This window comes from Larimichthys crocea, chromosome XIII, assembly GCF_000972845.2.
Source record: "Larimichthys crocea isolate SSNF chromosome XIII, L_crocea_2.0, whole genome shotgun sequence".
Lineage (NCBI taxonomy): Eukaryota > Metazoa > Chordata > Actinopteri > Sciaenidae > Larimichthys > Larimichthys crocea.
The window spans coordinates 16,447,360-16,460,619 of record NC_040023.1 but is presented as its reverse complement, the minus strand read 5'-3'; the positions used below and the strand labels follow the sequence as shown (position 1 = coordinate 16,460,619).

Below are 13,260 nucleotides of genomic sequence, written 5' to 3'. Positions count from 1 at the left end.
ATATGTCGCAATGTAGTTGTTTTCACTGTTATACATTTTGAAAGAATAGAAAATGCAGTGCGGTTATTTTCCAAGCGACACACAGTCCTTTAAATAAAAAAAGCCTTGAAACGTTTTGCCGCAGCAGGATCTATTAAATTAAAATCATCAGATATACTTTATTAGAATTAATTATTAAATACAGTACATCACAACATGAAGAAAAAGCCATTCTTTATTATTAATAATAATGCAAAGAATTATTATTTAAATCATTTAAAATTAAGTTATGAAAACAGTAGAGTTGCAGATAAATACATTTGTTAGTAAATTGTGTAATCCTCCCGTCCTGGGTTTAATAACATGGTATTATAAAACTTCTGATTGATTAATAGTCTGCGTGTACGTGAGGGATTAACAATCTGTTTGTTAGTGTGTGTGTGTGTTTGTGTGTATGTGTGTGTGGTGTGTATACAAACTTTGTTTGCACTCTTGCTTGCGTGTGTACCAAAAGTAGGCTTCCGTCAGAGGAAAGTTGAGGTTTTTTGTCCGTTTACACTGCAAAGAAAAAAGAACGCTGACAAAGTGATTTTAAGTGTGAGTGGCAATCTTTATCGTTCACCCCACCCTACTTCATACACACACATGTGCACGCACACACACGCACACACATGCACACACACACACACACNCACACACACACACACACATACACACACACACACGCACACACACACACACACACACACACACACTTATCTTTACGCAAATGTACTGTGAGTTTAGAGAGTACTGTAAAAACTCTGTCGAGGTCGAAACCTAGAGATCAAACCATTCCTTCCGTTTTGTTTTTTCTTACGATTGAGTATTTGCTATTTGGCTTTTTTTGTGCATATTTATTTGGATACATATTGATGACTCTATTTTACTCTTATTTAGCATCATTCATCATATTAGAAAGCCTTGATTTAGTGCTCTCTAATGCTGTCGTTAAGCTTGAGAATCAGGACAATTGTAAACTTCCTGGCCTGCATTTAGATTTCACACTCTTCACGCTTCATGATTCAGTTGTTTGTACGTCAACATTGACAAATGTGCTTTTTAGGTGTGAGCTCTGATAATCCTGATAACCTAAGTACTGATTGAAAGACATAAATCAGTATGTCTACGGCAGCATCTTGGTATATTTTATACGCGGAAGCGTGGGAGGTGGCATTGTTTTATTTTGACAGACCAAAATATTTCCATTACTGCACATCTACTGTACTCACTTTCTCACTTCTTAACACCATCCAGCACACGATCATTAAATTTTAGGATGAATATTTTAAATTGGTTGTTTTGGTTAACCCATTACATGTACAATGTCTTTAAAGCAAGCATGTTTTTAACTCATCTTAAGTCTCAGTCACAATTTGATGGTGATTTTTTTAGGAAAACACAGCAAGGATTTTTAGATCTTCATAATTTTTGGTACACACTATCTCTGGACTGTTACAATATAGTTTCATGAAAACACATGATGATCTGTTGCTTTTTCTTGTCCAGTTTTGCCATTGTGCAGACCNTATTTCCATTACTGCACATCTACTGTACTCACTTTCTCACTTCTTAACACCATCCAGCACACGATCATTAAATTTTAGGATGAACATTTTAAATTGGTTGTTTTGCTTAACCCATTACATGTACAATGTCTTTAAAGCAAGCATGTTTTTAACTCATCTTAAGTCTGAGTCACAATTTGATGGTGATTTTTTAGGAAAACACGGCAAGGATTTTCAGATCTTCATAATTTTTGATACACACTCTCTGGACTGTTACAATATAGTTTCATGAAAACACATGATGATCTGTAGCTTTTTCTTGTCCAGTTTTGCCATTGTGCAGATCTAAGAGACATTTTATGTAGTATTCCTGTGGGAAAAAAATGACTAACCACTAAACGTAGTATGATACAGAAATGGCTGTATCTAAAAACAATCCAGTGTACATCTGATATTTAACATGTCAAATAAATGTTAAACTTTTTTTTTCCTTTTTTAAAAAGAAATTCAGCTTTGTCTACCAATCAAGACATGATTAATATGTAAAAATCAGAAAATTAGATTTTGTCATTTGCTGCCACATGTCTTTTTAAGGGCTTTTTTGAACCTTTTTTTGACATGGACAGGAAGGTGGGAAGAGAGAGCGAGAGGGGAATTGCACGCAGCAAAGGACCACAGGTCGGAATCGAACCCTAGGCTGCGGTGGCAAAACCTGAGCCTCTGTACATGGTAGCCACATGTTGCGACAGTTTCCACAGTAGTTTTCCTCTCAAGAAAAATTGTGTGGGGGTTAAAGCGGAAATATCAGGAACTCTTATGAAGTAAATTTTGATTACATAGTGTAATGGCTATAGAACAACGCACATTTAGGTTGGTTCCTCACTTTCACTACACATTTCTGCTACCGGGCACGATATTGCCCAGGAAAATTAAGGCTCAGTTTCTTCTAGACTTCTACATAGACTAAATGGAATAATAATAAATAATTCTACTCAACGTTCACATTACTCCTCTTTTCACCCCAATGCCAGCCCCTGCTGTAATTGTTACTTGTCACTCACTTTACTCACTTTAAATTATTTCACTTCAGTATGAATCTGTCGATTTATCTGTGGTTGGTTCCATAATGTATGCTGTTACTGGTATGCAGTGAAAATATAAAATGTTGAGGGTTTGTCTAGTATAAATCACAACCTAATGCTGCTAAACTAAAAGGTTAGAGACCAGACTGGAGGGCAAAAAGAAACTTCAAATCACTCATTGAACATTGTGCACATATATAGAGATCTACAGTAAAAATACCTGCTTAACCCAAAAACCTTATTAATTGGGCCATGCTGTGCTGTGGAGCAGACATGCCAGATGTGGTTAAACCAATATAAGTTATTTAGGTATTACAGAGTAAAAAAGCACAATTTTTGTTTCCATGTACTCATAAAACAGCACGTAAAACAAGCACTGTCTTTCAGCCGAATTGCATGCTAGGCCCAGTATCTCCTGCTTTGTCACTGACAAAGACACTTTTGGAAGAAATACAGGTGGTTTAGTTTGGTGGTTTTTCTGTATTTTTATCTCTCACACGCATGCACAGACACCAGGAGATGCTTGGTTTGATTGGTCAAGGCCTGTGGCTGGAGATACCCAGGTGAAACAAAAAAAAAAGCTCACAGGACCTGGTGGTTGTAGATTCCTCAGTGTTTATCTGCTGTTAAGTTCATTTCCACATACAGATACTGCCGTGGTGATACTCCTGGGGCCATGAAGGGCAGATTGTAAACACTGTTCTTTTAGTCACAATTCAACCTGAGGCTGCTTTAGATTACGTGCCGTCGTATGAATTCACTTGAGAATTCTCAGAGCCATAATTACATGGAAAGTTATTGAGGGAGCGGTGTGTGTGTTTGTGTGTGTGTGAGTACGTGCGTGCGTATATGAACAGTGAAAGGTTGTGGGTCACAGTGGATTTCCTGTTGTTTGAGGTTGACAATCAGAACTGAAATAGTGAAAAAAAACAGAGACCACTCATGTTCTCTCCACCTATACTGCTCTGCACTAATGCAATAATTCTCACACGGCTCGGTAATTTGAAAATAATATAATATAATGATAAATATTGAGCTTTCAGGAGGTGTTTCCCTTTAGTGGTTTATTTGAACCAAATTATCACAGCTGTATTTTCCAGTGTCACTATCAACGTGAAAGGTGTGAAATCCTTATCATGGTGAATCTTGAGGTGAATTAATCACATCTATTATTATCATCCACATTCAAATAAGTCGTGGGGTGAGTATTTCTGCTTCATCATACATGCTCATGCTCTACATCTGCATTTAAAAAGTATGTTTTACCTCAGACTATCTGTCTTCCTCAGGAACCTTCGGGTTATCCCTGTGGCACCAGATAAAGAGGGCACACACTGACACACTAACACACACTCGTGAAAAAATATGACACAGTTATGCACGGAAATACTACTGCATATAAGCATGAACGCGCAGACGTAACAATCACAACTTCGGTGCAATTGTGAAAGGAAGAGAGGAGATGACAGCAATAGATAAAAAGAGAGATTATTTAGCGTTAGAACAAATAGATAATACTGTATGCCCCGCGTCTTGGATGTGTGCCATCATTCAGTGTTACTCTTGATATGTTTTACATATGAATTATGCAGTCTGCCATGCACAGACTGCTATGCTATAAAACTGTTCCCACCTGTCACCATTCAAGGTGTTGAAATGAATCAAATGACGTCTGATTCTGACAAAAAAAAATCACCAATAAGCCAAAAAAAAACAAAAAAAAACTGAGTGGTGTAAGAGTTTAAAGAGATCAGGGGCATGGGGGGAGGTGAGTAGGGGATGGCCATTACTGGCAGTGATGAAGGAGAGAGAGTGCATTACTGGCAGCTGTGTCCTTTATGAGCGAGACAGAAAGGATTCACAAAGTCAGAAATGACATGAAAGAGGGACAGTCAGAGTGAGAGAGAAGCAAGTGAACCACTTGAAAGGACTCTGAGGTTGACACCTTCGTATACTCTGCCATTCTCCATTTGCAAATATTCCACGTCCTCAGAAGACTCTTTCCTCATCATATTTGATGTTATTTTGTTCATTTATTATTAAGGCAGGAGGTGTTGAGAGGAAAATACCTTTGGTTTACTCCGGTCACACAACAACTGATAGATGTTTAAGGGGAAGTACAGCAGAAGACTTAAGTTCTCACAGTAGGAATTGATTTCCAGTTTGCCTCTTTGGGTAAAAAAAATGCAATGTCAGTATGGTGTTTGCATATTTTACTCCTAAAGATGTGTGATATAGATGTTAAGACAAATAGTTTGTTGTTAATGTATCAATCACATAACATGAGTTATAACATGCAAACAACATAGCTATTGTTTTATTGAGACTCACTGCTGCATGAAGTTATAGTACTATAGAACAAGTATCTTTAAAACTGTTCGCTTGCATGCGAGCTGTTGTGTTTCCTGAGCGACTGTGAAAATGTAACTACTTTTACATCTGTGTTTGTTCAGCCCAGATTGAAGTTATCCCATGCAAGATCTGTGGTGATAAGTCTTCTGGAGTGCATTATGGAGTCATCACTTGTGAGGGCTGCAAGGTGAGATGACAGCATCACCATACGCAAATATATATATTGTGTACGGAAAGTGTTCAACATTTTGGAACGAAGATTTTCTCTCTTCCAAAGAGTTAGATGATACTGTTCCCATGTCTGTCGCTCTGTATAATGGTAAAACATCCTTCTAGCTAATTAACACATGATCTTGTGTAAGAACAACAATCTTTATTGGGTGCAGCTGTTTCTCAAGAGTCACCACTGGTTGCCAAGCTAAGTTTACAGGCTGCTGGCTCCAGGTTCTTGCTAAACATGCAGAGATGAGACGTCCCTGTTTGCTCAGGATTCTCCTGGCTGTAAAACACATAAATATCCCAGCAGTTTTCAACATTAGGTACACAATTAAACAATTCAAATAATAAATAGAATAATACACTTGTTTACAGTGCTTAGATAGACATTAATCTCACGTCCCATTCACTATTACCTAACCAAATGAGAAACATAAATAATGCACCACACATCTGAATTCAACTCTAATTTGTCTGTATGTGTGACAAACAATCAAGATGTCGTTGTAATGAAAATGAAGCTTTATGGCACATGAAAATAACGGTCCCTGATCCTGATGAAGACACCAATGCTGCATGCATTAGAGCACATGTACACATGCATGAAAGTGCCCTTAAAGAGTCAGTTTTTAAGGGTTTCGAAAATATGGTCGCCTTAGAGCAGTATCAATCTTTTCATCTACCTCTCTGTAGCTCAACTGTAACAAGAAATGTGAGAACAGACATGTCATTTAGAAATAGTTTATCCATCAGAGAGCACAGACGAGTTTATTTTTCGCCTGAATTGTACATTTTAATGTCCTGCTAGCTACATATCTTGATCACAGTTTAAAAAATAATAATTGAAGGGATCCTTCTCAGAAATTGTCGGCCTTTGTTAACCATGCAATACTTGTCCCTTTAGGGATTTTTCCGGCGCAGTCAGCTGCCTACTGTATCTTACTCCTGCTCCAGACAGAGCAACTGTCAGATCGACCGAGCCAGCCGCAACCGCTGCCAACACTGCCGCCTGCAGAAGTGCTTGGCGCAAGGCATGAGCAGAGATGGTGAGACACAAACGCACTCATTCAGACAGACAAACTGTTTCCTTCATTCACAGCATTTGTTTATTTCCTGGTATTCTCTTTTGTCCTCCTCAGCTGTGAAGTTTGGACGGATGTCCAAACGTCAGCGGGACTCTCTGATCGCAGAAGTGGAGAGACACCGACAGCAGCAGCAGCAACAGCAGCAGCTTCAGGGAGATACCGCGTCTGTCTTGTCCTACCCCACCAAGGCTCGTCAAGACCGCTCTCCACAGCTCCTTCAGCCTATGGCCTACTCCTTTACTGGAGAGACTGAGTTGCTATCCTACACCTCTGATGGCCACCCTTACCTGGTGTGCTCCCCGAATGAGTCGCAGGTGTCAGGTATGATCTACCGAGGCTCCAGTGTCTCTCCTACATTGAGATCCCAGGGGAGGGGGGACAACGGCGGACACTCTGACATAAGAGGTGAGACACTAGTGTGTATTTACTTCACTGTGCACAGTTCCCATCATCCTCCTCTACTTATGTCTTATTTTATCTAATCCTCATGTCAGGATTTGACTCCAGACAGCCATCTCATGATCTGATGGGGATTCATCCCTACAACCCTCTGGAGGATCCTTACAGCCTCTATCCCCACTCTGTGAGAAACATAGGTGAGTAAGCAGCACAGTGGACTAACATGCATGTAGGTGTTTTGTATTTTTTAATATATATATATTTTTTTTTCAGATGACCTCTGTGCCAGCATTGTACGTTCCCACAGAGAGACCAGCCAGTACAGAGTGGAGGAGCTGCAGGCTCTCAGATGGAAAGTGTTCAACAGGGAGGAGATCCAAACCTACCAGAGCAAAGTATACCAACCTGACGGCTGTTTTTTCTGGTTCTCAGGCATCCTTTTGTATTTGTGCAACGTTAGTCAGACAGTCTCAAAACAAAACATGCCATTTCAGATGACTTGAGGCTTTGATTCATCAAAGAGAAAACTGAGAAATCTAGTTTCATCATTTCTCCCCTCCTCTTCTTCTCCCTCTTTGATCACACAGGATGCTTAAATTCAGTTTAAAGTTAATGACTTTGTTGAATCCAAAAAATGCTTTTCAGCCACACATATGCTGTAATTACAGTAAATAATGAAATATAAGGCAGAAACTTCATGTGCTAAATTAGAGGAAGACTGAATGGTTAGGGTAGTGAATGTGAGTTTATGTGGCACAAGTTAAAGTTTGTTTGATTTGAATGTTAGGATGCAAAAGGACTTCTTAGAAATAATCTCACCCTGCAATCTTTTTTTTCCTTTATCTTACTCTTACTTTCAGTCAGTGGATGAAATGTGGCAGCACTGTGCTGTCCGACTGACTGATGCTGTGCAGTACGTTGTGGAGTTCGCAAAACACATCCCAGGCTTCCGGATGCTGAGCCAGAACGACCAGATTGCTCTCCTGAAGACTGGTGAGTTTACCTGCCACCCTCAATCACAATCTAAAAATCAATCTATCTGATTTTATCATCTTCTTTTAACGGAGGCCCTTTTTCTTCCATTGTTCACTCAGGCTCCATGGAGGTGGTTCTGGTCAGGATGAGTCGATCCTTCAACACAGAGAACAACACTGTCTTCTTTGACGGTAAATTTGCTGGAGCTGAAGTCTTCAAGTCTCTGGGTGAGGATTTCTCTAAACATTGCTTCCTTATCTGAAGCACAAAAGTAGTTCTGAAACCATTCTTGCACGAGGTGAAATACCTAAACATGCCGGTTTATTAACACTCAGTGGTTTCTTTTCTTGCAGCATGTGGTGATTTAATCACAGCAGTGTTTGAATTTGCTCATGGTATGTGTGCTCTAAAGCTCACTGAGCACCAGATCGCTCTCTTCAGTGCTCTGGTACTGATCAACACAGGTAAAGATAATTCACCTATATATTTATATTCTGTTTTTTGAAACATAAAAAAGTTTCAAAGGACAAGTGCAGCTGATTTACATCTGAATAAACCACAATCAAGCAACATCCAGGATTTATAGAGTCAATATTTTTAGATTTATATTGATGGTTACTTATAGCTAAATCTAGTCAGTGTATCATAGTCCTCTTTCAGACCAATAAGTTAACATTTTAAAAGAATAGTGCATTTGTGCAATAGTTCATTTTTGCCCAAATGTAGTCATTTTTAATTGAATATCTCTCTGTTTGTAAAAAAAAACCAACATTCAGTTTTCATGCTTAAATCTTCACCTTTTTAGGACACGCCAGCTTTCAGTAGATACAGATCAAACAACTTGTTGACAAGTACAAGACAATCTTTTAGCATCTCATTTTGCTCTGTGGTTTCATTCATTCTTACACAATTAGCTCCCCAGTGGCTGTTTACAGACGCAGTGAACCAAGAGATGAATGCGTTGTCACTGGTTTGTGAAAAATAAATCATCCTTTTTCTTTGTTTCTTGCCTTTCTGTGCAGATCGTCCATGTCTGGAGGACAGAGGCAGAGTTCAGCGTGTGCAAAGAAGCGTGGAGTTAGGACTCACACACATTTTACACCGAGACAACCAAGAAAGTCTAATGCACAAGGTACGTGTCTTCCTTTCTATCCCTCTGAGTGGCTGAAAGGTGATTCGAAAACACATTATTCACTGATCTGCATGTGCTCTCACTCAGAGAGTGAATAACTATTTGTGTCTGTGTCTTCTCTGCAGCTGTACCAGAAGACGGCAGTGTTGCGTTCACTGTGCATTATGCACATGGAGAAGCTGCACTGGTTCAGTCAGCGTTACCCGCTCACTGCTCACTCCATGTTCCCTCCACTCTACAAGGAGCTGTTCGCCTCTGAGGCAGAACTGCTGCCAGGGACCACTAACTGATGATTCACTAGAATATGACGCACACACTCATTATTTTAAATCTCATCGTTACTTCCTGACAGAATCTATTTTTCTAATAATGAAAATAAAAGCACAGTGATCGTAGTGTGTTAAGTATTACATGACTCCCAGCAGAGCTTTTTGGTAGATTGTGTCAAACATAAATTTCAATATTTTGATAGCTTATATTGATTATTCCAGAGAAACATGTGTTTTGTTGTTTTATGACAGTTCATTATCTGTGGGATGATTTTTCTCTCAGGATGTGCTATTGTGATTCTGTCCAGTTACTGTGTGTACGGTGCATTCAGACATACAGACACAAAGAGGCAGGACAGCGGTCATTGTCCACTGAAACTTAAAATGGTAGCTCAGCAAAAATCTCTCTTAGAGTAGAAAACACTGACTGGTTGTAGAATTGAAAGGTGACATTAAAAGTTTGTGAATGCCATCAGTTGTAATCAGCTTAGACAATTCTGTTGAGTTTGTGAGCAAGTGTGTATTTTAGTCTGCATCTATTCAGTGTTTCTGCTCACAAAAGAGAAGATTTTGACTGCAGCATTGCTATAGTGCATGTGTGTGATAAAGTTTTATCTTTTTCTATCAGAGGTATCACTCTCAGTCTTTCATGGACCTGCACTATAAGCTGCACCCAGAACAAATCACTCAGATTGACTCCCATCAGCTCGACACCATTGTTCGATTATAATATTTGAATGTTGATATAAATTGCATGACAAGTTCCCTACAAAACATGAACAATTTAAAGACATCAGATACATGAAATACCTAAACTATATGATCTCAACTCTCTGTCCAGTTAGAGCCGAAGGTGTCAGATATTCAGTGCTGAACACATCTGCCTCTTTGTATCAGTATGTCTGTAGAGAAATGTTTTTCCTCAGGTTGATGTTCTAAGTCCCACAAAAGCGCTGGTACCTCTAAAACTTTATCCTTTGTGTTTGAATAAATCTTCACAGACTTTTTTTTTTTAATCTTTTGAGCTTTTAAAAGAAGTTGCATTAAATGTAGAAAAAAAATATTCAATTAAAAAAAAAATGTGGAGACGCAGTAGAAGTCTCTTCCTCTGTGTGCAAACTTTTCCTTTTGAACGTACATTATTTTCTCTACATATCTCTGAGTAAAGCCATGAATAAAGAGGAAATGATGAGAGGTTTCAGCATTAAGTACTGTATATGTCTGGACGTAGTCTCCTGAGATCATAATGAAGATGATTCCATGCAAATCTTCTAATAAACTGCTGAAGCTGTGACACCTAATAGATGTGGTAATGTTGTTTCTGGGAATAACTTGTCATGTAAACGGTTGTGTAAAAAAAGAAAAAAGAAGTACTCCTGTTATGGTAAAAGAAATGTTTCTTCATTCTCGGCATATTGAAGGACAGCCAGACATCGTGTCAGCAACATGTTGTCACAACAGCTGCAGCATGATTTCATGTTAAACAGAGGAAATATTAGTCACTGTGGATGACCCTTCAGCACACTGGCAACGGAAAGTTGTCATAGACAGAAACTGTTGCTAACCAAGTCCAGCGTAAGCAATTTAAAAGACTTGTGAGTGAATTGGATGTGGTAAATATGTAATGTTCCGACAAAAAGCCACAAAGAATCTGTGTTAAATTCACCTCAAGTTGTGCTAGAAAACTACTAGTGCCTTTTGATCTTGTTCTGTGAGCAACTGTTTACTCAAAAGCCAGTTTCTAAACAGCTTCCATGTGCAGTGATTTTTCTGTCCATATTTCAGTTTGGTTTGGAAAAACACCAGGTCAACAATTCTTTCTCTCGTGTTGAATAGAGGACAGCTACAGCCCAACTCTCTGTTTATTTTATTGACATTTTCCCCCACCGATGGCAACTATTATACCCACAGAAATCCAAGTGGGAGTGGGAGCCTTCTTTTTAATTTCCTCTCCTGTGGTTTCTTTTCTTTTTTTCTTATGTGCTAACATATTCCTGTTGATCAATTCCATGTCCAAAGACAGATGTTGAAATGATAGCAAAATCAAGAAATGAAGCCTCACTTGAGAAACCAGTTTTCAGCAGCACTGACGCAAACTTAATCTGCTGCATACATTTTTATGACAAATAGCAGCCATCTCATCTTTTTGAGAGGGAACGCACTGCAGGCCTGCCAGGGTTTGTTTACCATTCTTTACTCTCTGACCTCTCGGGGGAATTTCTACCCAGGACAAACACTTCTCAACAGTTTCCGGACCCCCTCATCACAACCGCCAACTGAAAACTTTGATCATGATATCTACTGTATATGATGGGAAAGAGCTGTGGGCAGAGCAGTAAAATGCAGGATAAGAGCAAACCATGGAAACTCATTAAATGAGAGTCTGCAGCTGCAGCTGGAGTTCTTCTCTTGCGCGATTTGGCTTTTTTCTTTTTCACAAGAAAATGGTGGGAGTGATTGTGTAGAAGGCATAGTCAGCGTCTCAGACTTGGATCTGTGGATCTATGATAACCCTGGACCCAAACTCAGGATGAGATAACAAGTAATTTAAGGCTTAATATCTAAGAAAAAGATAAATCACAGTCGCAGTGGGTTGGGATGGGACACAGCGTTATCTTGATGTTAATACATCTTGTTATTTTGTACAGTATTATCCCATATTCTTCCTGTTGACTTATTTGTTTTTCAACTAACTAACTAACTAACTCATATGTTCTTAAGTATTTAAAGGAGCACTCCACAGAGTTTACTCATCACAGACAGTGATATTCAAACTTTCTAAAGTCTAAAAAACAAAACCTGTTTGGGGTAGTATGTTACATACTAGTTTAGTTTGAAAGATACAGGAACTAACCAGGCAGACGGGGTCAAACAAAGTACACTATTGTTTGCATTATGGGAAATGTAGGATCCTGTCTTGATCTACAGTACACATAAGACAGGCTATCTCAGGCTCAGTCCACCAACTTGGAAAAGAAATAACACATCTGTGAGCCCTTTAAAGTGACAGAGTTGTACTAACTGTAATCAGTCATTTATTTAGAGACAGGAAGTTACATTTGTATAAAATATATGTAAAGATAATAAAAATCAATTATATTGGCATTCATGTCAATAAAACATCAGTTTCATAAGTATGCATGTACAATAAAAAATGAACACATTTATATGTACAAGAGATATATATTATTTATATTCTATATTATTTCTGTTTGCCAATTATTGTAAAATACATATTTGCTTATTTAATAACGATGAAAATTCACTTTTAATCATGACAAAATCATACAATGAGTCTAGTAGTGACTGTGCAGTACTGACTTGTTTTTCTGTTTCAGGAAGAGCTGCTGATTGGTTCAGCTGGTTGGTGATAAGCTGGATTTAATTAGTGGGTAATGATGGGTGACGAGTAAACTGCTTAACAGCCAGCCTGAATAAAACTTTTTTTTTTTTTAATCGTCACACACTCACAGCAATGTTTTCCTAAGGCTCATCATTTCCCATATAAGAGCACCCTAACAGCACCCAGGATCTGAGCGGATTACCAGTGAGTCATGTTGGAAAAACTTCCTCTCCTCCCTCTTTTCCTTACTCCGCCTCATCCTTTCCTCCCTTTAACACCCCGAAACTCCACAACAGCCATAAAAACTGTTTGCTGCCGGCTCTGGGTTTAATTTGCTCTCTCAGACGGACAGCACTGCAGCTCCTGTTGGACCAATTAACGGGCCCGTCTGTGCGCTGCCCCGCTGAGCGTGTTTTCCTGGGCGGCCTCTGCAGCTCACTCTGCCAGGACAGACAGTACAGGAGAACTATATCAAGTTTAAAATGGGGTCGTCTCGGGCTCTTGCCTGCTCCATCGCTTTTGTGTTGATTTTACTGAGCTCAGCATCCAAGGGTTGGTATCCTCCTGTTGTTCCCTTTCTTCTTTTGTTGTTGTTGTTGTTGCTCACATGTTAGAAAGAAATGTTGCGTTTGCTTTTTGGCTGATGGCCAGGCTCCATTTTTGTTCGTCTGAGCTGCTGTAAGTGCGTTTATTTGGCCTGTAGACCTCCTGACATGACTCATGACTTAAAAGGACTTTTTGTCCTGTGCATGTCTGCCTAAATACAACTACATTACCTTTGCTTAACATGCATGTTTATATGCCATGGTACTTCTACTTCACCACAGAGGCAAATACTTGAGATTCAGAGCAGCATCTGCTTTACACATTAACATTTTTCA

At 39.1% G+C, this 13,260-nt stretch overlaps 2 protein-coding genes across 8 annotated transcripts in view; both read left to right on the top strand.

Annotated features, from left to right (window-relative positions):
* Nucleotides 1-10,542, top strand: part of rorc (RAR-related orphan receptor C) — a 20,628-nt gene extending 10,086 nt beyond the window's left edge. For all 6 annotated transcript variants that reach the window (XM_027287502.1, XM_027287501.1, XM_027287500.1 and 3 more), the window contains 10 exons: nt 5,062-5,147; nt 6,081-6,222; nt 6,316-6,666; nt 6,756-6,857; nt 6,934-7,055; nt 7,521-7,653; nt 7,755-7,862; nt 7,989-8,099; nt 8,658-8,767; nt 8,893-10,542. In XM_027287502.1, coding sequence (XP_027143303.1) covers nt 5,062-5,147; nt 6,081-6,222; nt 6,316-6,666; nt 6,756-6,857; nt 6,934-7,055; nt 7,521-7,653; nt 7,755-7,862; nt 7,989-8,099; nt 8,658-8,767; nt 8,893-9,057 — 1,430 coding nt within the window. In that variant the 3' untranslated portion in view covers nt 9,058-10,542. The remainder of the gene's footprint in view (nt 1-5,061; nt 5,148-6,080; nt 6,223-6,315; nt 6,667-6,755; nt 6,858-6,933; nt 7,056-7,520; nt 7,654-7,754; nt 7,863-7,988; nt 8,100-8,657; nt 8,768-8,892) is intronic.
* Nucleotides 10,543-12,479: 1,937 nt separating this feature from the next.
* ecm1b (extracellular matrix protein 1b) overlaps nt 12,480-13,260 on the top strand; it is a 5,667-nt gene continuing 4,886 nt past the window's right edge. Inside the window, exons 1-2 of one of the 2 annotated variants that reach the window (XM_027287298.1) lie at nt 12,480-12,583; nt 12,724-12,931. In XM_027287298.1, the coding sequence (XP_027143099.1) occupies nt 12,862-12,931 (70 nt within the window). In that variant the 5' untranslated portion in view covers nt 12,480-12,583; nt 12,724-12,861. Of the gene's footprint in view, nt 12,584-12,612; nt 12,932-13,260 lie in introns of those variants that run through there. The other variant, XM_019269971.2, reaches the window with a different exon arrangement.